This window comes from Magnolia sinica, chromosome 16 (genome assembly GCF_029962835.1).
Source record: "Magnolia sinica isolate HGM2019 chromosome 16, MsV1, whole genome shotgun sequence".
Classification (NCBI taxonomy): Eukaryota; Viridiplantae; Streptophyta; class Magnoliopsida; order Magnoliales; family Magnoliaceae; genus Magnolia; species Magnolia sinica.
The window spans coordinates 703,879-727,377 of record NC_080588.1 but is presented as its reverse complement, the minus strand read 5'-3'; the positions used below and the strand labels follow the sequence as shown (position 1 = coordinate 727,377).

At 39.8% G+C, this 23,499-nt stretch overlaps 1 protein-coding gene across 4 annotated transcripts; it reads left to right on the top strand.

Moving 5' to 3' along the window:
• The first annotated feature begins 1,480 nt into the window (after positions 1 to 1,480).
• Positions 1,481 to 21,645, top strand: LOC131229212 (protein argonaute 16-like). Of its 4 annotated transcripts, XM_058225103.1 has the most exons (24): positions 1,590 to 1,604; positions 4,405 to 4,475; positions 6,107 to 6,327; positions 6,427 to 6,632; positions 6,793 to 7,017; positions 7,125 to 7,261; positions 10,388 to 10,485; positions 10,578 to 10,675; positions 10,857 to 11,025; positions 11,126 to 11,242; positions 11,323 to 11,430; positions 11,540 to 11,602; positions 11,681 to 11,794; positions 11,889 to 12,054; positions 12,137 to 12,249; positions 12,362 to 12,499; positions 12,662 to 12,792; positions 12,996 to 13,061; positions 20,229 to 20,292; positions 20,407 to 20,518; positions 20,603 to 20,676; positions 20,908 to 21,002; positions 21,098 to 21,129; positions 21,219 to 21,645. In XM_058225103.1, the coding sequence occupies exons 3-24, from the start codon at positions 6,118 to 6,120 to the stop codon at positions 21,392 to 21,394; spliced, it is 2,712 nt and encodes a 903-aa protein (XP_058081086.1). In that variant the 5' UTR covers positions 1,590 to 1,604; positions 4,405 to 4,475; positions 6,107 to 6,117; the 3' UTR covers positions 21,395 to 21,645. The 4 variants fall into 4 exon arrangements, with proteins under 4 accessions (XP_058081084.1, XP_058081087.1, XP_058081086.1 ...); XM_058225101.1 differs by lacking the exon at positions 4,405 to 4,475 and having other exon boundaries at positions 1,481 to 1,604; XM_058225104.1 differs by lacking the exon at positions 4,405 to 4,475 and having other exon boundaries at positions 1,549 to 1,600.
• The last annotated feature ends 1,854 nt before the right edge of the window (positions 21,646 to 23,499 follow it).

Sequence of the window (23,499 nt, the reverse complement as noted above, 5' to 3'; positions counted from 1 at the left end):
ATATATATGCTATGCATATCTACTTTGGATTTAAAGTTGATTTCCAAGGTGCCAAACACAACAGTACGATTTCAAAACCAGGGGTTTTAAATCCATGCTCCCAAACAGGCCCGAAGTATAACTTAATCTAAAACTTTTGCGGCCCAATAAATTTTTAATTGTCAACATTCGATCACCACTGGTATCCAGTGTCTGGTCCACAAATAATCGGATGAACGGCATCAATAAAACATATATATCAGGGTCCACCCTAAATTGCTAACTCCACCTGCCTGGATGATCTTGCGTCATGATGTATCAATCCACTTCCATAACGAACAATGATAGAAAGTGGAATATTCCGTCCGTTTGAGCGTGAAACTCTTTTAACTTCGATCTTAAATATTTCAAGCAGCACCGTCAGATGTGAATTTGTTCATTCGATGGTTCGATCAATGAAACAGGATCCGTATCAGATCCGACGGATGTGATTCTTACGGACACTAAGAAACCCAATGTTTCCACAAATCCAAAGGAAAGGAGATTTGGCTGGTTAAATACTTATCTCCAGACCGTCCATTCAATGGCCACCAAACAGATCGATTCAACTATCTGAGACATACTCTTTTTAAGAGTAGATCCCATTCCGTGAGCCCACAAATTGGAACGTTTGGATTGAGGTTATTATATGACATGTCCACTGAAGACGTTTGCATGTGTATGATATGCGATACACTGGCAGTGTATGGTATGGAAAGAGTGGAATTTTGATGCGTGACCCTCATCTCAGCACAGCACAACACGGTTCGGTAATCCAGACCGTCGTGAGATGTGCCTCTTATTGTGTAGAGCATGCTTCGAAAATCTCATGTATTGAAGAGCCGTGAGCGTTCGATGTCTGGCAAATGGAGGGGGCGGATTAGGTGCAGCCCGGGCTTTACACAACACGGTGCGGCCCTGACCGTAGGTCCCGGATTCATGTATTTATTGTATATCCATGCCGTCCATCCGTTTTTACATATCATTTTAGGGCATGAGTACAAAAGTCAGCTAGACCACACTATGGAAAACAGTGGTGATTAAATGTCCACCATTAAAAAATTACTAAGGCCCACCTGGTTGAAGGGGAAAACCAAATATCAGTTTGATCCAAAACTTCCGCGGCCCATGAGAAGTTTTTAATGGCTAATCATGATATGGTCTTCGTTTCTAGGATCAATCTCTAAAATGGTCTGGAAAAACAGATGGACGGTGTGGATATACAATACAAAGATAAAAGTGGGCCCCACGGTCAGGGCTGCATCGTGTGGGTTGAGGCCAGGGCCGCACCTAATCCGCTCCATCATATGGATAGACGGCTTAAAAGTCCATATTCAACGTGAGGGAAATGGTAATGTGGAATGAGTCCGGTGGTTCAACGACTGTGGGAGCAAACATATCAATGGTCAGGATTAACTAATAAAGGGGCCCACTTCTCAGAAACGGAAACCCCGTTTACGGTGTCCCATTGTACCGGGCCTCGTCAAATATAAAAGGGCAACAGGTCTTTTCTCTATTTTCCCTCCAAAACAGAGAAGGCGAACGGAGAAGAAAGAAGATCTCTTCTCCCGATGGTAGAGTTGTAGGTGAATGCTGCTCGATCTTGCTCTTTTCTCTTTGATTTCTCAATCTCTTCAATTTTTAGTAGCTTTTTTCTTGTGGTGAGTAGAGATATCTTCTCTGTCTCTCTTTTTTTCCTGATTTTTTCCCTCACTGGAGCGAATTTCTGCATGTTCTTCCACACGGATCGCAGCTCGTAGCTGTTGAATCGCATTTACAGTAGTGTTTCTTTCGCATTCTTGTGTTTTTCATCAACTATGAGAAAAAAGCTCTGGGGAGGAATTTCTGTACGTTTCTGTAAAAGGATCGGCGTTTCGAGATGCCGCTTTTCTGCATGATTTCTCGAGGTGGTTTTCTTCGAGCTGAGTCGGTGAAATCGCAATGCAGTTCTCCTTTTGTCTCCTGTTTGCTCTTTCATGTTGTAGTTTAAGGTGAAATCACAACGCTGTTCTCCTTTTGTCTCCGTCTTGCACTTTCCTGTTGTGATTGGAGGTGAAATCGCAATGGCGTTCTCCTTTTGTCTCTGTTTTGTGCTTTCCTCTTGTGATTTGAGGTGAAATCACCATGCTGCTCTCGTTTTGTCTCCGTTTCACACTTTCCTGTTGCGATTTGAGGTGAAATCGCACTGCCGTTTTTGATTTATCTACGTTTTGCACTTTCCTGTTGCGATTTTAGGTGAAATTGCAGTGCCGTTCTTGTGTTCTTTCCGTTTTGCACTTTCCTGCTGTGATTTGAGACTGATATTGTTGAGATTTTATATATATTTCGTTTTATGTAACTGACTGTTGAAGGTTTCTCAATTCATGTGCCGGTAGTAGTTCTTGGGCTTAGAATCTCTACATCTCGAGTTTCAAGCTGCAATTGAATAGATTTCCCCCGTTTCCATTATTTTCCGTGAGCTGAACAATGGCTTGTATTTTTCTTTGTTGTGCAGGATTCTGTTTCTGGTTCTGGGAGAAGAAGATCGAAATATCTGAAGGTCTGGAGATCATGACTCCTCATCCCTTGGCTCATTTTGAAGATTTATTTCGAGACGAGTTCTCTTGTCTTTTGCTCCATTATTTTATTTCATCAAGAAGCTTTGTTTATGAAGCATTTTCAGTAAATAGGCTGTAGTTCCTTTCTTGCTCTCTCTCTCTCTCTCTCTCTCTCTCTCTCTCTCTCTCTCTCTCTTTGTGTGCGTTAGTTGCACTATAATGCTCCAGCAGTTTTTATTTTGTTGTTGTTTTTGTTGGTATTTTTAAATATTATTGACGTTTTGACTGAAAGAGTACATGCGTCTTGAATTTTCCATCTATTATTGTCTTTTATCTGCTTTTGCTGCATGTCTTCTACTGCTTGATTTTGTTCCTGTTGTTTGGGTTGGGCTTTGATGATGATGTGGTTTGGGATTAGTTTTTCTTTAGCTTGGTATTGATTTTCAATCTCTTTTTCCGGGTAGTCAACTAGTAATTGTTGTTGCTGAAAGAATTCTATGGGAAAAAACGCGAATAAAAAAAATAATCATAAATTAGTGATTAAATGGAATGCCACACCTGCTCAAGCTAATCACAACTCAAAGAAAAGGACCTGCACACCCTTGCGTGTGAGTATTGTGCGCATCTGCCTAGTTCCCCTTGGTCGGCTTTGTGTGCATGTATGGGCTTAGAGTATAATGTGAGCATTTTTAAAAAACCACTAGGTGTGGAGTGCTTTTTAAGTCCACTCCACTCTCTCCTTGTCCAATGTAGGACAAACTTTTACACTTAAAAAGTGAAAAGTGGCTCTTCTCATAGACTTCTAAATGAGGCAAAAACTTGTATTTTTCTGACACACTTCACCAGTAATGAAACCGCTGAGAGTGCTGAGGGGAAAATTTAACGTATGTTGCTCGTCTTGAAGATTTATTTTGTTATAGATTTCATGTCTGCTGCTCCCTTTTATTTTATTTCTTCGAGAAATTTTGTTCATAATCCTCCAATAATTTTTATTGTTGGTCTTCTTAATCATTTTGCTCTTTTGCCTGAGAGAGTTCATACATCTCAATTTTTCCATCTATCATGTCTTTTATCTGCTTTTGCTGCATGTTTTCTACCACATGATTTTATTCCTGTTGCTTGGGCTCGTATTTTATGACATGGCTTTCATGATGTATTGATGTGGATTTAGGATTAGCTTTTCTTCTCTTTTTTGGGTGTTGAGGGGAAAATCTAATATATGTAGATCATTTTGAAGGTTTATTTTGTGATGGATTTCCTTTGCCCCCCTTTATCTTCTTTCTTCAAGAAACTTTGCGTACAAGGAAATTTCAGTTAACGGTGGTTCCTTTCATCATCATCATCATCATCTAAGCCTTATCCCAATTAATTGGGGTTGGCTTCATGAATCCTGTTTTGCAGCTGCACTCTATCAATGTCCATACCTTCGGTTAAACCATAGGTCATCAAGTCCCTTCTTGCTACCTCCATATATGTCCTTTTGGGCCTTCCCCTTTTGGGTGGTAGTTCCCTTGTTGGCTTAATTACTTTCATTTGCATTAGTCTTTTCTAGGATCCTCCACTAGTTTTCTTGTTGTTCTTTTAAAATGTTTTCGATGTTTTGCCTGAGAGAGTGCATGTATCTTGATTTTTTCCATCCTATCATTGTGTTTTATCTGCTTTTGCTGCATGTCTTCTACTGCATGATTTTGTTCATGTTGCTTAGGGTGGTTGTTAATGATATGGGTTTGATGAAGTAGTTTTGGGATTATGTTTTCTTTTACTTATTATGGATTTTCAATCCCTTTCTCTCGGTAGTAATGAAATTGGTCAGTGTCATGGAAATCTAATGATCTTGCTAGCTCTGAAGGGTTATTTTGTGATGTATTTCTTGTCTTTTGCTCCCTTTTATCTTATTCTTCAAGAAGTTTTGTTTACAAGGTATGTTCAGTAAATGGTTTGTTTTGTAGACTCATAGTTCATTTATGTAATTTCTCTTCTTTGCATTAGTCTGTGCTATAATGCTCTCTCTCTCTCTCTCTCTCTCTCTCTCTCTCTTTTTGGGTTGGTCCTTTTTAACTATGTTCAATGTTTTGCTTGAGACAGTGCATAAATCTCGATTTTTTTTCCATCTATTGTTGCCTTTCATATGCTTTTGCTGCATGTGCTACAGCATGATTTTGTTCCTGTTGCTTGGGTTGGTCTTTATTGACATGTTGGGATTAATTTTTGTTTAGTTTGTTATTGGTTTTCAACCTCTTTTTCTGGAAAGTAATGAAAATTGCTGACATGGTAGAGGGGGAAATCTAACGGATGCTGTTAGTTTTGAAGATTTATTTTGTCATGGATTTCTTGTCTTTTGCTCCTCTTTCTTCATATTTTTCAAGAAGCTTTGTTTACAAGGTATTTTCAGTAAATGGGTTGTTGTTCTGTAATTAACGCAATTACTTTTGTTGGCATTAGTTTGTGCTATAATCTCCAATAGTTTTTTCGGTCCTTTTAAATATTTTTTATTTTTTGCTTGAGAGAGTAGATACATCTTAATTTTTCCATCAATTATAATCTTTTATTGGCTTTTGCTGCATGTCTACTATCTGCATGATTTTGTTCCTGTTGGTTGGGGTGGTCATTGTGGTGTTGGGATTAGTTTTTTATTTTAGCTATTGATTTTTTATCCTTTTTTTTTTCTGGGTAGGTAATGAAATTGTTGAAAGTGTTGAGGGGGGAATCATATGGATGCTGAGTTTAAGGTCTTTTGGTTTCTCTCTCTTGATGAATTACCAGTTTTAGTTGTTGGGGAGCCATGTGCACCCATAGGTAATAAGATGAGGGAAAGTAGACTTAGATGGTTTGGTCATGTGCAACTGAGACCAAGAACTATGCCGATTAGGAGTGAGTTGATACAAGTTGAAGGCTATAAACGGGCAAGGGATAGGACCAAAAAGATGAGGATGGAGGTAGTAAAAATGACCTCCTTTGGTCTAACTGAAGTTATGGCCCTTGATAGAGTGGAATTCCGGAACATGATTCATGTAGCCGACCACAATAGTTGGGATGAGTCTTAGATGATGATCATGATTTGTTGCGGGGCCATTCACTCTCTTGATGATTTGTTTCTTTCTTCTTGCATGCTGAACTTTTTAATGTTTCATCTGATAATTTTAGGACTGTTTCATTTCACTGAGTTTCTAAACTTTCTCTGTTTTGATCTTAGTTTTATCACAGAATGTCCATTGTATCCTATAAGTTTCTGATTTGGGTTTTGAAGTCTGGATTTGGATGTCTTGAAGTAGTGGTTTAATGAAATTGGTTTATGCAAAAAACTGATAGTTTGCTCATTTTGGTTTCTTGAGATGACTGGTTATATGGCCTTTACTGAATGCATTTTCAATGTCTTTCGGAATGCAATATCTTCTTGATGTGGAGTCATGTCAAGAAGTGTCCAATAGAAATGTGGTTCGAACGTACTTCCAAATGCAGCTTGAATGTTTCCAACTAAGAATTATGAGTCACCATTCTATTTTTTAATGATTGTTTTGAGTTTTTGATTTCTGTCATTTTTTCTGTTGAAGATTTTCTGGGCATGGCTTCGTCGAAGGAAGAAGCAGAGGAATGTTTACCACCACCCTTTCCAACCGTCCCTCCGAACACAGTCCCCAAGCATGCAGATCCTGCAAACCGCAGGGTGATGGCTAGGGCTGGTTTTGGAAGAGATGGGCGACCCATCTCTTTGCTTACTAACCACTTCAATGTTCGTTTTAGTTCTCCAGATGGGATTTTCTTCCATTACAGTGTATGTTTTTGGACAACTTTGCTTTGCTTTCACTGGTTTCAAATGGGTTTTCAGTGGTTGATTTGAACATGAAATTCCATTTTTTTTCCCCTTCTGTAGGTCTCTATTACCTCCGATGACAACAAAGTTGTTGAAGGCAAGGGTATCGGCAGAAGAGTCATGGATAAGGTTTACCAGACTTACAGTTCTGAGCTCGAAGGCAAACAATTTGCCTATGATGGAGAGAAAAGCTTGTTTACAGTAGGTCCTCTGCCCCAAAACAACTTTGAGTTCATGGTGGTGCTGGAGGAAGCATCTGCAAGACGGTATTCTCTTTGTTCCAGTTTTTCTTTCATCCTGAATTTTGTGTTGTTTAGTGGATGGAGTGCATCCTGAATTTTGTGTTGTTTAGTGGATGGAGTGCATCCTGGTTTTCTTTCCTATATCTAATTCTAGGCCTCTTATTACCTTCTCCCTGGTTTGCAGGGGTGGTGGTAATGGGAGCCCTGGTCTGAATGGGAGCCCTGGTGAGGGTGACAGGAAAAGATCAAAGCGTGTCCAGCATACTAGGACATTCAAAGTGGAGATAAGTTTTGCAGCTAAAATTCCCATGAAGTCGATTGCCTTAGCTTTAAAGGGAAATGTTGAGGAGAACACTCAAGATGCATTAAGGGTGCTGGATATTATATTGAGGCAGATTGCAGCTAAGCGGTATGCTAGCATGTGCTCATTTTCTGTTTAACTATCCATATGCTTGCTGGTGCTTTGGACACTGCTTGTCTCCCAGTCTTATTTAAAACTTTGTTACTGAAATGCAGTGGATGCCTTCTCGTAAGGCAATCATTTTTTCATGATGACGTGAGGAACTTCACCGAATTGGGAGGTGGTGTAACTGGTTGTCGAGGGTTTCACTCTAGTTTCCGCACCACCCAAGGTGGTTTGTCATTGAATATGGGTATGACTTTTCTCTGTAGCGGTTTTATAGTCTTTATTTGTCATTCATTTATTACAATCAGTGTTCAAATTGTCGGCGAAAAGTCGATAATATCGACGATATTATCGGTGTCGCCAGCCCTGCGACACCGAAAACCCCTTTTTTCGTTTCTCTCCTAGTTGTTGGCGAAATATCGGCGATTTTTTTGATATGGGCGATATTATCGAAATACGGGCGACATCATTGGGGCTGCGTGAATAAATCGGAAGAAAAATCAAAATATCGGGGCTGAAATTGCGTGAATACGTAAAAATTGGGGAAAAAATGAGAGTGATTTACGTACCTGGTTAATTGGAAGTCGGAACAGGAAGATCTTCTCGAATCTCGATCAACAGAGCTGGTACAGATTTAGGGATTTGAAATCTCCCGCAAAACCCTTCGCATATCATCGTCTCCCCGCAAAACCCTCTTTAGGGTTTTTTTTTTTGGTTTTTCCCTCCAGCGAAAAACCCTCTCGCAGTCGCACCGGCCTTATCTAAGGTTTTCGTGGGAAATCGGTTACGGAGTACGCTTTTATCATACTGACTGAACTCAGTTGGGCCCACCTTGGATGTATGTGGTCTATCTACGCCATCCATCTGTTTTTCCATCCACTTTAAGGGGTTGATCCCAAAATTGAAGCAAATCCAAAGATCAAGTGGATCATACCATAGGAAATGGTGGGTATAATGATTTCAACCGTTGAAACCTTTCTAGGCCCTAGCATGATGCATGTATCTTATCCATTCTGTTCTTCCATTTTTATGGATCATTTTAGGGCTTTATCCCAAAATCGAGAGGGATACGAATCTCAGGTGGACCACACCACAAGAAAATAATAGTGATTGGATATCAACCATTTAAATCCTCCTAAGGCCCACTGTACTGTTTATTTGACATCCAATCTGTTAATTAGGCCACACAGACCCAGATGAAGGTAAAAAACAAAGATCAGCTTGACCCAAAACTTTTATGGCCCCCAAAATTTTTTTAATGGTCTAAGTTCATTCAAAACTTTTTCCCGTAATGTGGTCCAATTAAGATTAGTATATACCTCATTTTTTTTTTCATACCACAAAATGATCTATAAAAATAGATAGATGGTATGGATGAAACACATAAATCGTAGTGGGCCCACGGAGCACCGACCACCAGCCATCCGCCAGTGGCAGTAGCCAATCTGTTTCAGCGGATGAGCGTGCGGATCACCTACCGCCTGGTCCGTTCGTAGCTCGGTACAGGAGAGGATCCAAGGGCCACTGAGGGACCACTGTGATGTATGAATCTTATCCACACCGTCCATCCATCTTTTCATATCATTCTAGAGTACTATACCAAAAATAAATCATATCAAAGGCTCAAGTGGACCACACCATAGGAAGCAATGATGCTAAGGATGCCCACCGTTGAAACCTTCCTATGGCCCACTGTATTATTTATTTTACATACAACCCTTTGATATGATAATATGCACCTAGATGGAGAGAAAAAAATAATAATCTTGATCTAAAACTTGTGGCCCTTAAGAATTTTTCAACGGTATTAATTTAATTACCACCGTGTGGCTCATTTGAGATTTAGATATTATGTATTTGTTGGATAATGTTTTAAAATAATATGAAAAAATGAATGGATGGTGCGGATAAATTTCATACATCACAGTGGCCTTTCATTGGCCATCGGATCCTCCACGCGCGTGGGATACCGGACTCGGATGAAAGCGGATTGCGTACTGAGTTACTCAGTACCCTCCTCTTATGGTACTGAGTAAACTCTGTTGGGCTCACTGTGAATTCATGTGGTTTATCCACACCGTTCATACATTTTTACAGATTATTTTAAGGGTTGAGGCCAAAATTGAAGTATATCAAAAGCACAAGTAGACCATGCCACAAGAAACAGTGGAAGTATTAATTTCCACTGTTGAAACCTTTCTGAGGCTCCTAATGATGTTTATTTTTCATCCAAACTATTAATAACATAAAAAAAATATGGATGAAAGGAAAACACAAATATCATCTTTATGTAAAACTTATGTAGCCACGAAGAACTTTTGAACTGTAGAATTCAATTCACACTATTTCCGATGGTGTGATCCACTTGAGATTTGGATATTCTTAATATTTGGAATAAATATATAAATTTATATGATTAAACGGATGGACGGCATTGATACCGTGCATGAATGACGGTGGCCCCCACAGAGTTTATTCAGTATGCCTGGCGTACTAAGTTACTCGGTACGCAATCTGCTTCCAAAGTGGATTGGCTGGTGTAACACAAACCAGTGCGTTGATGTCACCAAGTTCTGTGGGTCCCATCACGAGGTATAAGTTATATCCAAACCGTCCTTCCACTTGGTGAGCTCTTCATAAGTCTTGATCTAAAAAATAAGACAGATCCAAAAATCAAGTGGACCACACTGTAAAAAGCAGTGGAGGATTGAACGCCCTGCGATTGATACCTTTTTGGGGTTCACATAAATTTTGATGTGGGAGAGTTTTGGTGCACGAAGCATTGGTGCTGAGGCCCATCATATAAACAGTTTGGATCACCGAATCATGGGACACCATACAATTACAAATTGAAAGAAAAATAAAATAAAATTTGAAAATTGGTCAAAAGTATAAATTCAATGGGCAAAATCAAACAGTTAAGATCAACTGGATCTATGCACTTCCATCTGTAATTTGTGTACATTAAGGAGCTCAAATGGCACTATATGTACCGGCATGGTAAATTGAGATGAGATCCAATCCATCCATCATGTGGTCCACTTGAGCTTTGGACATCCTTTTGGCCCCTATTAAATGGAAACTTATCATTTAATGCATTCTTTTTGTAATTTTTTTATTACTCAATATGTAAATATGTGTATTTAGGCATGTCCTGAAGTTTCACTGAAAAATTCTACCATTTTCTCTATGTTTCCACCATTTTCCCTGCATTTCCAGTTATCGGCGATATTATCGGCGATAACGATATTATATCTTTATCTTTGCCCAGCGAAACTTGTAGCGATACCGACAACTCGAACACTGATTACAATCTATAATTTTCACCATGCTCGTGAATTCTAGATGACAATTCTAGTGGTGCTTTCTGCAGATGTCTCGACTACGATGATCCTGACCCCTGGTCCAGTTATAGACTTTTTAACTACCAACCAGAATCTCAGGGATTACCGCCAGATTGACTGGGCCAAGGTTAGTTGGCTATTGAGCTGCATTTAGGTTTTCAAAGTTCAGGATCAATTCTTTTTAACGTGACTTGGTGTCAATCCTATTAATGTATATAGGCCCAGAAGATGTTGAAGAACATGAGGGTTAAGGCTAGACATAATAGTATGGAGTTCAAGATCAGAGGATTAAGTGAGATGCCGTGCAATCAGCAGCTGTATGTGCTCCATTCTTTCTCACTGGATTTTATTACTCTATTCCTTTGTCAAGCAAGTTACTATCATATGATACTTGCTTGATTTTTTTTCTCAATGCATTACTTGCTTTGTTGTTCTATGCTTCTCCTGCTGCTTTCTACCGGCTAAAAGTTATACTTGTATTGCATGCCTTCGTTGCAGATTTTCCTTGAAAATGAGAAATGGAGATGGTGCTGATGGTGATGGCCAGACTACAGAGATTACTGTCTATGATTATTTTCTTAAGAAGGGTATAGAATTGAGTAGTTCTGCTTATATGCCATGCCTTGATGTTGGCAAACCAAAGCGCCCGAATTATCTTCCTCTAGAGGTCAGCATTATGTTGTTTTGTACCTTGTAATGCTGATATTTCACTTGCATTGACTCTTTTGATCTGTTTTTTCTTTTTCCTTCTTTCTTCTATGCACTAGCTATGTACGCTTGTTTCTCTGCAACGCTATACGAAGGCTTTATCCACCATGCAAAGATCTTCTTTAGTGGAAAAGTCGAGGCAGAAGCCTCAGGAACGAATAAGGGTTGTGACTGATGTAGGTTCCTCTTAGGCCACCATCATGTTTTGTTCAATTGGCATAAGATGTTTCTTTCATAATCTCCTGGTTTTGCACAGGCTTTGAGAAACAACAGATATGATGAGGATGTGCTGCTTTCTGCTTGCGGTATTTCTATTGACAAACAACTTACTCCAGTGGATGGCCGTGTTCTTAATGCACCAACAGTGAGTTCTATGTTTATATCCAAGTGATTTACTTCTTTCTGGAGGTTTCAATTTTATCCTTAACTTCAAGTTGGAATCATGTGGTCTCACTTCTTGCCCTTTGTCACAGTTGAAGGTTGGTAACAGTGAAGACTGCGTCCCTCGCAATGGGCGGTGGAATTTCAACAATAAGGTAGTGCTGTTTTGAAGCATTTGCTACATAATGAAATTGTTATTGTTGATTCGCATGCCGACTCTATCTCTTTTGCAGAGACTATTGGCGCCTGCACGGATTGATAAGTGGGCTGTTGTGAATTTTTCTGCCCGTTGTGATATAAGCCATCTTTCCCGTGATCTTATTAGCTGTGGAAGAAGTAAAGGAATTGTAGGTTTATATTGGTATTATATGGAATGATTGTTGCATTTTTTTTTTTTCAAGTGCCTAATCAGGTCCTGATTATGCATATGTTTCTATGCAGCATATCGAGCGCCCATTTACGTTGATTGATGAAGATCCCCAGTCAAGGAGAGCTAGTCCAATAGCAAGAGTTGAAAGGATGTTTGAACAGATAAGGGCAAGGCTTCCAGGCCCTCCTCAATTTCTTCTATGCGTCTTGCCGGAAAGAAAGAATTCAGATATTTATGGTATGTTGATAGCTTATTGTTGACAATTGATGTGTCTATATGCCAGTTCTGTTTAAGGAATTTGTGTGTTTCCATCTTGAAGGGCCATGGAAAAAGAAAAACCTTCATGAAATGGGAATAGTGACACAATGTCTTGCCCCTACGAAGATCAACGACCAATATCTGACAAATCTTCTTTTGAAAATCAATTCTAAGGTCACCGACATCTGCTGAACTTGGTTTTACTTGTTGCAACTGTTCCTTGCTCAAAAGTTGCTTATTTGACTGGGATGCGTCTTTATCCATGTTTTTTGGTTTGCTTTTACAGCTTGGTGGTACAAACTCCTTATTGGCTATAGAGCATTCTCCGTGTATCCCCCTAATAAACCAAACTCCTACCATGATTTTAGGCATGGATGTGTCTCATGGTTCGCCGGGCCAATCTGATATCCCATCCATAGCTGCGGTAACCCTATTTATATGCTTGTTACTGGCTATTGCCGCTTTTTGACGTAAATATTTCATTCAAACTATGAGAATGATAATCGGGTTTAATCCCATCCATTTACAAGTGCTGACTGTTGGTGCTTATTACATTATTCTTGCTTCGATTTGCTGAAATTCTTAGGTAGTTGGCTCCAGAGCTTGGCCATTGATTTCACGATATAGAGCATCTGTAAGAACACAATCTCCTAAAGTGGAAATGATAGATTCTCTATTCAAGCCACTGGCAAATGGACAGGATGATGGCATTATTAGGTGGTCCTTTTCCATTCATTATTTGTGATAAAGCTTTTTTGGTTAATAAAATTTTTTCTGCATTGACTAGTTATACAAGATGGTTTCTTAGTTCACTTTCATTCTTGTTGTAAGTTTTCTGTAGCTATTCAAGCTCCAGATGATATGATATTTTTATTTCACCGCATTGCTGAAGCTGTCTGGTATTATTCTTGAGTTTTCAGGGAGCTCTTGCTGGACTTCTATCAGACCAGTAATCATAGAAAGCCTTCGCAGATCGTTATTTTTAGGTATTGCATGGTTAATTTGCAATGATATCCGGTCATTTGATCTTCTGAGATCTTTCTTTAACAATTAAATTTCCATGTTCGAATGCCCATGCAAAGGGTTTCCATAATATAACCATTTTTAGTTGTTTTACTTTTTCAAATCAAATGCTTGAAACTGAATGGTGAAGTTTCCTCGTGTAACAATTGGATGTCAATATCAATTTAATTTATTTGAGAAAATAATCTTTTATGTATTTGTTTGCATGGGAACATGCTTTTGTATAATTTGCCCATGTGTACCTATCAGGATTGGATGGAAACAATTCTTTTTTTCCTTTCCAACTTGTTATACCAGTTTCATGGACTAACAGGAATTACCCGAGTACTGCAGGCATGCATTTTGGAGCACATAAACATGCTTCTCACTCCTGAGAAAATTGTTCACCTGGCAAATGTCTTTTCATCACAGCTAATGGTAGAATGTACAAACAGACACACCGAGTCTCTTTGTATTATGATGAATTAATTTTATCCCTAGGCAATTTATAATGTCATCAACATGGGACACACACACCCACACCCACACCCACACCCACCCACTCCGTTGGTTATATATTATTGGCTATTAAAACATATGTTTGCTAAGCCCACATCCCATCTACATGCACCACATGCCAGTGTGGCACATGGGTCCAAGATCCAAGCTGTCCATAGGTTAGTCCAACTGTGTAAAGGATCTGGGCAAAAATTAGTCTGTTCACTATCTAGTGGGCCAGAATATTAGAAATAGGTGTATGTCTTAGAAACCTTTGGTCAAGTTCTTTCTATCCACACAAATTTGTTTACTGTAGCTCATCTTATAAGTGGAGTGACCTAATTTTTGGGCCGCTGCGTTTACATCGTGGGGCCAACCTGATGGCTGGCTTCGTTCTCATACCCGTGTGCTGTGGAACATGTGGTGGAATGCACACGGCTGCCTTATACATAGTGAAAAGCCTTGATACTTTGCGATGGATGACATGCAGGCACTTAGAAATTGCATACGTGGTATGCAAGTAATTCAAATTACAGTGTCCATATTATGGGTCCCAGTTTAGATGCGTCGTGAACCATACTTGTGCATATTTGATTATCCAACTATCAGATTAAGCGGATATTTATTTGACAGTTGAGCATGAAAATATCAAATAGTTATATTTCAACAAGCTAGTGTCCATGAATCAGGGGTTAGAACTTAGGATCGTTCAACCAATCTGATTTTGGGACATAGTGACAATGGTTTCACATTTAGTTGGTTTAATTTGAGTTAATGTATACCATGTGTACAATTTCTAAGCGTCTATGTATCAAGTGTCATACGTTGCAAGAGTATCAAACAACTCGCGGCTTAGCAAAGATCAGAAAAGAAGAAGAAAAAATGAAAGAACCAAAGAAAGAAAAAGAAGAGAAATCATGATCAGAACCTTGTCCAGGCTACCTGAGGCCACCTTTACTAATCATGTTTTTCTCTATACTAGTGCATTTGTGAAGAGTCCCCACTTATCTATGCCATGCATCATTGCATATGCTAAATTCTATCCCGTGGCACGCTTGTTAAACTTGATACCTTTTATATATATATATATATATATATAAAACATGCCGTGCAGTCTTGAAATAGGTCTCTTCTTCTTTTTATATTTCTTTGTGTGAACTTTCTGTTAATAATTCGTATTGAAGATTTCAAACTTTGTTAATTATTTGCCTCGAAGAATTTATTTTTGGAATTCTATTTTTCCTATATTCTCCACTCGTTTCTTTACTTTATAATTTGTTTTCATGATGTAGGACAATTAACCACTTGCTCTAAAAGCTCAAACTCTTAGAGCATGACGAATTAATCCCTTTATCTCATAGCCTAGGCCCCAAATCCATGGGTTAGGTCCTCGGCCGAACCCTCCTCGTGGGCCCCAAATCCATGGGTTCCGCCCTCTCGTGGGCCCCAAATCCATGGGCTCTGCCTCACACGAGCCACCTGCCTCCACGGGCTCCAAATCCATGGGTTATGTGGGCCACCCACCCCGAGTGTGCCCCTGCATCCCACAGGCCACCCCACTCAAGCCCGGTGTGAAAATGCCCCGCATTAATCACCCCCGGTGAGGAGTCTCGAACACGAGACCTCTCGCTCTGATACCAATTTGATGCAGGACAATTAACCACTTGCTATAAAAGCTCGAATTGTTAGAGCATGACGAATTAATCCCTTCATCTCATAGCCCAGGCCCCAGATCCATGGGTTATGTCCTCGGCTGAACCCTCCTCGTGGGCCACAAATCCATGGGCTCTACCTCACATGAGCCACCTACCTCCACGGGCCCCAAATCCATGGGTTATGCAGGGCACCCACCCCGAGTGTGCCCCTGCTTCCCACAGGCCACCCCACTCAAGCCCGGTGTGAAAATGCCCCGCATTATTTCATCCTGTAAAAGAATTCACGACTCATGTTAGTAACCTAGTCAGCTTGTCTACGTAATAATCATATTTTTGTTGAACTGAGATATCCATGGAACTGTTGCACTGATGCTATTGGGACCCCAGAGAAAGTCTTTTATTGCTTGTTCCTGTCTTGTTCTTGCGTGTGCGGGGGACCTTTATTATTGGCATGTTATAAGCTGGTAAATATGAATCTAGTCATATTGTTATAAGCTTGTACTTATGAATGTAGTCATATTGTTATAAGCTGGTTAATATATGATTGTACTCATATCATTTAATTCATCACAGCAGCATCAATTCATTATCATCATCTAAACCTTTATTACAGTTAATTGTGGTGGCTACTTAAATCCTGTATTGCCATTCCACTCTATCAAGGGTCACGTCCTCAGTTAAACTATAGGTCATCGGGTGGGTGAAATTGGATGGGACTGTTTGGGTGAAAATGAGTGATTATCTTATGGCTAATGAAATTATCCTCCACCTTTCCACAAAAAAGAAAAAAAAAAGAACGTACAAGAAAGCAAAGATTACCTCAAGGTGGGTTTTGGTGACAATGATTGATCATTCAAAATGGAATACTGCTATTCCATTCTCTTTGGAAATAGGATGCTCCTATTTTTGTTGGTAGTGAGTTTGAGAGGCCAGATTTGACTGCCACAGCACACATGCTAGTGCATCACATATATGCAGGATTTGAATTGTCCATCAGATGTGCTGTGTAATGAATGAAGTAAGCAGACCCTAAAATCAACCATATCTGTTCAGGTGAATTGTAGTTGTTGGAGAAATTTGTACCATATGTTGAGTTTCCAAACAGGTGTTGACAGCTACAATAGCGATGGATTGAAGACTGAGATGTGTGTTAAGAAAGGTTTTTATTTTGTTTTATTTTTATTTTTATTTTTATTTTTATTTTTATAAATGGGATAGAATAAGGGCACATTTGTATTTTTCTGAAGTTCCTTTTATATAAATAGAAAAGGGGGCTGGAATGCAGGGAGTTTTTTCCTTAAAACATTCTCCTTTCTCCTTCTTCTTTTCTTTCTACCTCTCTCTAAGATTTATTCCTTATTTCTACTTGGTATCAAAGCATTTGTTCCTGCATTGATTGGAGGTTTCGTAGGAGGGGCCCATTGCTGATGTCATCATGCTGTACGGGTGACGTCAACAGTGTACCGTTAGATTTTCCCTTGACGAAGAAAAGTATGGGATCTAGAAGAGAACGATTTTAGAAAAATTGTAGTGATTTTTCATGATTTTTGGTGATTTTTTGTTTGAGATAAAGAAGTCTCGAAAAAGGGTTCATATTCAGTTTTCATGCGTACCATTTTTTAAAGCTTTTTTATGAAACTTTTCTACATTGATTTGATATGGCAGGCCATTTGACGCCCCTAGAATAAAAAAAATCATCTTGTTTAGTTGAGATTTGAGAGTTTTATGATGAGATTTGTGAAGGGTGGTGTTTGCATAACCCTATTTGAGCCCCCCACCCTTTTTTTTTGGTGTGTGTGTGTGTGTGTGTGTGTAATTTTTTGGTCAGTTTTTTGTTGAGCTTCTTTGAAATTCAAGACAGTATTTTTTGTTGTTCTTTAGAGAAAAAGGAACTCTTTCTATGGGAAGATGTTGTCTATAGTGGTTTAGAGGCTACTTTCAATGTTTTCGGGGCCTCAAGTTCCATACCAACCATAGGTGTTTATTTTGACAATCCTGGTGTGCAAATCACAACTGTTAAGTTAAGCGGCACTAATCTCCTGAAATGGTCTCAATCCATCAAGATGTATATCAGCGGGTGAGGAAAATTAGGGTATGTGAATGGCTGGATGAAGGAACCAGTTACTGATGATTTTTTGTATGATAAGTGGGATTAAGAGAACTTGATGGCGATGTCTTGGCTACTTAACTCTATGCAACATCATATCAATAGAAGATTATTGTTGTTTTTTTTTTTTTTGAAAGATAACAAGAACTTTCATTAAAAAGGCGCTGAGGTGGTGCCAAAAACAGAACAACAGACACAGTCTACAAAGAACAAGAAAGAAAAATTACATCTTTTCCAAACATCCCTTTCCCCTAGCCCACTTGTCAACAAGAAGCAAAATAATACTAGCAACCCAGTAGACACTTTTGCTTTCATTGCGGAAGCATCTATCATTCCTTTCTCCCCATATCGACCATAACCCAGTTAGAAAGCCTCCAAACAACTTTAACTTTTTTATGAAAAGCTACCTCCTGCCAAGCTATAAAGGGATCTCCTACATCAGAAGACATGGACCAAGCCAAGTTGAATCTTATGAGGATAGATGCCTATACTTGGCTTGCTTGCGAATCTTGTTCTTGTGAACAACTAAGAAAATCTAGAATAAAGTTACCAAAACTTTTCCTGGCGGCGAGATATTGCTTGTGTCTATCAACCATGCAAGGAGATTTTTACTCTTCGTCATGGGGAGAAGAGTTTAGCTACCTATTATTCCACTCTTGAGGGTCTATGGGGAGAGTTGAATCATTGTCAGTAATTATAGTGGGATACTGATGCTATAAGGAGAGACATCAAAAATAGGTCAAACAGAATAATGTTCGATTTCTTAGCTGGTTTGAACTTTGAGTATGAGTTGACCTGCATGCAGATTTTGGGGAGAGATGGGCTTCTGACATTGGACCAAGTTTATTCCCTAATTCAGAGTGAGGAAAATTGGAAGAACGCCATTTAGCCAGTTTCTTTCAACAATGATCATTCAGCTTTTGCAGTCTTTTATGGTTCCTCCAAAGGTGGAAAATGATTCAATTGGAAGACTAGAGCGCTTGATGTGAAGGACAAGTTGAGATATGATCATTGCGGAAAAACCTACCATACAATGGAAACTTGTTGGGATGTCCATGGACCATGGTAGACCGGTAAAGTTCAACCATCTTTGACAAACCTTCTTTCTCCAATGGCCTTGTAGTTGCCTCTGCTTATTCTTAGGGTGCCATCTCTTCCTCCACATCAGCCATCCATATTGGGCAATCTTCATATGCCTCAGACAACTTATCCATTATGGAATTGAAACGCCTTCATTGTCAATTTTCCTAATTGAAATGTTCATTTGCTTCTCCTTCATCTACATAGTTCGGTACACATGTCTGCAAATCTTGTTTATCATTCCTCAGATTGTTTTAATGTGGGGCTCACTGTTGCTAAGTCACAATCCCAAAATCAAATTGTTTTAATGATACTATTGTTGATTTGCGGACACTTGTTTATTGAAATGGCAGTGATGGATATTTTTAATTCTTCAATGTCCACTGATCTGATCGTTTGATGATGTAGTACCGGAAAATTTGGAGACAACATTACATTAGTGGGATGAGTGCCACAGATTGCATGAATTTTGAGCCGATTTGAGAGCATTCGCGTGGTCTCTCAAATTGGTGATACTATTCATCCAAATCTAATTTTATTTTTCTTTCCTTCAATTTTTTTTTTTTGGGGAGAATGATGTCAGTTGCTTAGGATGTGCATTAATGGGATACGTGTCATGGAGTGCATGAATTTTGGCCAATTTGAGGGCATTTGCATGTTCTCCCAAATTGGCGACAGTATTCATCCGAATTTAACTCTATTTTTTTTTCCTTCTTAAATTTGTTTAGGGAGAATGATGTCAAATGCTTTGGGCTATACATTAGTGGGATGAATGCTATGTAGATTGCATGAATTTGGGGTCGATTTGGGAGCATTCGAGTGGTCCCCCAAATAGGCGACACTATTCATTTGAATTTTTATTTTTATTATTTTTTATTCCTAAAATTATTTGGGGAGAATGATATCAAATGCTCAAGGATGTGCATGAGTGGGATGAGTGCCATAGCTTGCATGAATTTCGGGTTAGTTGGGGTCAATTTAAGCTTGTTAGGTTAATAAAATCATTAGACAGGCCGAGACAACATTCTTCCAAAGAGTGGATCGTTATACTATTATAAACATGTTCAAAACTATAAAAGAATACAGATTTAATATTCCAGATTTTTCCAACATTTTTTTTCTTTTAAAAAAATTGACCCCAATGGCTCTTAGGCGTGTCGGTAACAGTGGCGACCGTTACGCCCACTGTTACCGTTGTGGCATACCTTGGTGGCTGGTGTTTTCTTGTGAAGGGATTAGGAATACAAATTCCAATTACCTTTGTATCAAGGACTTGAAAGGAGCCTGACTGGAATTCAATGTCTACACACAATGGCATACTAGGAAACATAATCTTCTTGATTGAAATGAACGTATCTAGTGAGAAGTTGTAGGTCAATTTGTATGAGAGATTGATAAGATAATTCCCAGCATATGTGCCAATGCAGCTCATGCCTGGAAGATCCAGGGAATTCATCAGGTGGGGGCCATCATGAAGATGCCTTGCTCGAAAATCAGGCTGTTGTGCTTATCAGGTGGGTGAAAATTGGACAGGATAATTTCAGCATATATGTGTGGCCCACTGACTAGTGGACCTTAATTTTGAGTTAGGACAAGTTCGTGGTGCCCCCCACCTAGTGAGTGGCCTGGACCCGGCAAACTTGTGCTGTGTCAACATCTGTTCTGTGAATCAATTAAATCTTTCCTTGCATGAAATGCCATCATTTCTCTGCTGGCAAGTCAATTCAATTGTACTTCAAAATGCATCCTAGAACTTACTGTCTGTTTCTATTCAATATTTTTGTTTGTTGATTGAAACATGTTTGGTTTAGGGATGGAGTAAGCGAGTCCCAGTTCAATCAAGTCCTGAACATTGAACTTGACCAGATCATCAAGGTATTATTTCCTGCAGTGGCTTTGCTCTTCCTTTTCTAAAATGCCTAATAAATTATTCTTTGGTGTTTTTGGATGGCTTACTGTGTTGAGTTGCTCGATTGTTTGTTTATGTAGGCATTTGAACATTTGGGGGAGAACTGGCTTCCAAAATTCACTGTGATTGTCGCCCAGAAGAACCACCACACTAAGCTCTTCCAGGCTGGTGCCCCTGATAACGTTCCACCTGGTTTGGCTCTTCATTAAGCTTAAAGTCTAAATGGCATTTTTTTTTTGTTTCAGTAGCCTAAATCCTTTTTTTTTTTGGATACAGGAACCGTGGTAGACTCAAAGGTGGTCCATCCCAGAAACTACGATTTCTACATGTGTGCACATGCTGGAATGATCGTGAGTATTGCCCTCAGTTGTACATGTATTGCGATTGGGTGGTGAATCACAGCATGAGATTCAAAACAGATGTTTAAAATTCCACTTTAAAGTGTACTTTGTGATTCCCAAATGCTGTCCTCGGATGGCTGGCGTATTGCATCTACCACTCAAATCTTTTCTCAGATGATATTTCTCTTACAAAAGCTTTGCCTGCTGTTTCCTGACTACATTCTTCCTTTCTTACAAAAGGGCACATCGAGGCCGACACATTACCATGTTTTGCTTGATGAGATTGGCTTCTCACCTGACGACCTGCAGAAGCTTGTCCTTTCCCTTTCGTATGTGTAAGTGCACAATCTCAGACCCTCTGTATTTGGACTACGAAGATTCTATCATTATAGAAATGACAGTTGCTGTGTCCTTTTGTGCTTGGGTGCAGGTACCAGAGGAGCACTACCGCAATATCGATTGGTAAATTATTTTCCTCCTTTAATGTTTGATTTTGTTTCCTAAAACACTTGTTCTGATGTATTGACTCGTCATTTCCTTTTTCACTCCAGTTGCACCGATCAGTTATGCACACCTGGCTGCACAACAGATGCTGCAGTTTATCAAGTTTGAGGACTTTTCAGATGCATCATCGGGCCATGGAGGGGTAACCACAGCGGGGACTGTACCTGTTCCGGAGCTCCCGAGGCTGCATCAGAATGTCTGCAGTTCAATGTTTTTCTGCTGAGGAAATGGCAATAGAACATTCTCCTTTTTTGTTTCAGCAGTGATTTTGATGGAATGTTTTACAGTGTAAAGATTACACACACACACACAGAGGGGTCTTAGGAAACCTGAGTTTTTGTTAGTTTTTTTGAGTTGGTTTTTGTAATCCTGTAAATGGGGTCTTGTTGGTCCATGTTGGGCCATGGATCGTTTGTTCTTGTGTAAAGTGATATGTTGATCTTTGAAACATACACGTAGCTGGTTGTTGGTGTCTATATATCTCTTACACCACCGGGGAGAGTTGGTTGTTTCATACAATGGCTTGTCTTGTGGAACACCAGAGGAGAGTTCGTTCTTTCATATTATGGCTTGTCATGTGGAAAGATGTTTGATTTCTTTGCTGTTGGAATGTAGGTTGTTCGATGTTTTTTGAATGTTGGACATGATTGGGTACTCACCTCGGAGGTGAAATGATGTGGTGAGATTTGATTGGTGTGGGCTTATGCTGTCAGTGATGGGCCAATTATGAACTCTATTACAATCCCAAGGGTTTAATAACTTAACTTTACACATTCCACCAATATTGGGGCTTTTGGTGAATTGGTTAGGTTCTTAATAATTGGTATCAAAGCCAACACCACGTCCTGTGTCAGAGTCATGGAAGGTGCAACCTAGACCAGAGTGCAACCTGCTACATTGTGGAAATGGCTAGCAGAGCAATCAGAGTGCAGCTACCAAGTAGAAAGGGCTAACTGGATAATGAGTTCGGCCGCCATGCCCTGAAAAGGGTTACCTAGAATAGAGGTGAGTGATGCCACAGTGGATGTTTGGCTGCAGAGCGTGGTGGAATGTTATGATCCCAAGGGTTTAATAGCGTAACTTTACATGTTCCACCAGATGCGGTGCTTTTGGTGTATTAGATATGTTCTTAACAAACTCAGCCAGTGAATTTCTTGGCTACGATTTGTACCATGCGGGAGCCCATTCAATCAGGTTGGGGAACACGGAGTTCGGCCAGTTTGTGATTGTGGGGCCAACCGTGGTGTATGTGTTGTATGTCTACGCCCTCCATCCATTTTGTCACCTCATTTTAGGTCATGAGCTAAAAAAATGAAGCAGACAAGTGGACCACACAGGAAACAGTGGTGATTGAATGCTCACTATTAAAAATTTCATAGGGCCCATCATAATGTGTATTTGCAATCCAGCCTGTTGATAAGGTCACACAGACCTGATGAATGGAAAACAAAAATATCAGCTTGATCAAAAACATGGCCTGTGAGAAGTTTTTAATATTTAATCATCACTGTTTCTGTGGTGTGGTTGACCTGACATTCGGACCATCTTCATTTTTGGGCTCATGCCCTAGAATGAGCTGGAGAAAGGGATGGATGGTGTGGGTCTACAAAACACACACACCAAGGTGGGCCCCACTGTTGTGGCCTGACTGAAGTCGGTGTTATCCCAATCTGACCGAATCCGTTCCCGTACCACATGGCTAGTGTGTGGTGTCCATCTCATTTTAGGACTTTATCCCAAAACTTAACAGATCCAAATCTCAGGTGGACCACACCACAGGAAACAGTGGTGATCCACGTAATGTTTATTTGCCATTCAATCTCTTGATAAGGTAAAAAAGGCCAAGGAAAATACAAAGATCAGCTTGATCCAAACCTTTTATGGCCTACATTAAGTTTTTAATGGTCAATCACCATTGTTTCCTATGGTGTGGTCCGCCAGAGATTTGGATCGGTGTAGATATATAAAGCACTCATCAAGGTGGGCCCTACGGTCAGAGACACCTAATCCGCTCGCCTCTTTGCACGCACTTCCCTCCGAGCAAGGCTAGCAATACCATAACCGCTAACTTGGAAACCCGCGAAAAACGGAAATCGCAACTACTGCCATGTGTCCTAGGGAAACCGAATCCACTCCAATGCGGGCTTTCCCCACTCTGGTTGGGTGAGACCACTCCGAGGTCTATGAAGACAGACCACCTGCTTTGCGGTGGGATTTGGGACATCCCCCACATGCCCTATTCTCATTTGATCCACACGATCAAAGCCATAAGGCTATGCAACCATGCCTTGGACGGTAACAGAAACGGTTTTCCCACCAATGCTAGCT

Excerpts from the sequence above, each read along its gene's own strand:
- LOC131229212 (XM_058225101.1), top strand. The coding sequence starts at position 6,118 with ATGGCTTCGTCGAAGGAAGAAGCAGAGGAATGTTTACCACCACCCTTT. Across the intron at positions 11,026-11,125 it reads CGAATTATCTTCCTCTAGAG|CTATGTACGCTTGTTTCTCT; the intron begins GTCAGCATTATG and ends TCTATGCACTAG. Across the intron at positions 21,003-21,097 it reads GTCCTTTCCCTTTCGTATGT|GTACCAGAGGAGCACTACCG; the intron begins GTAAGTGCACAA and ends GCTTGGGTGCAG.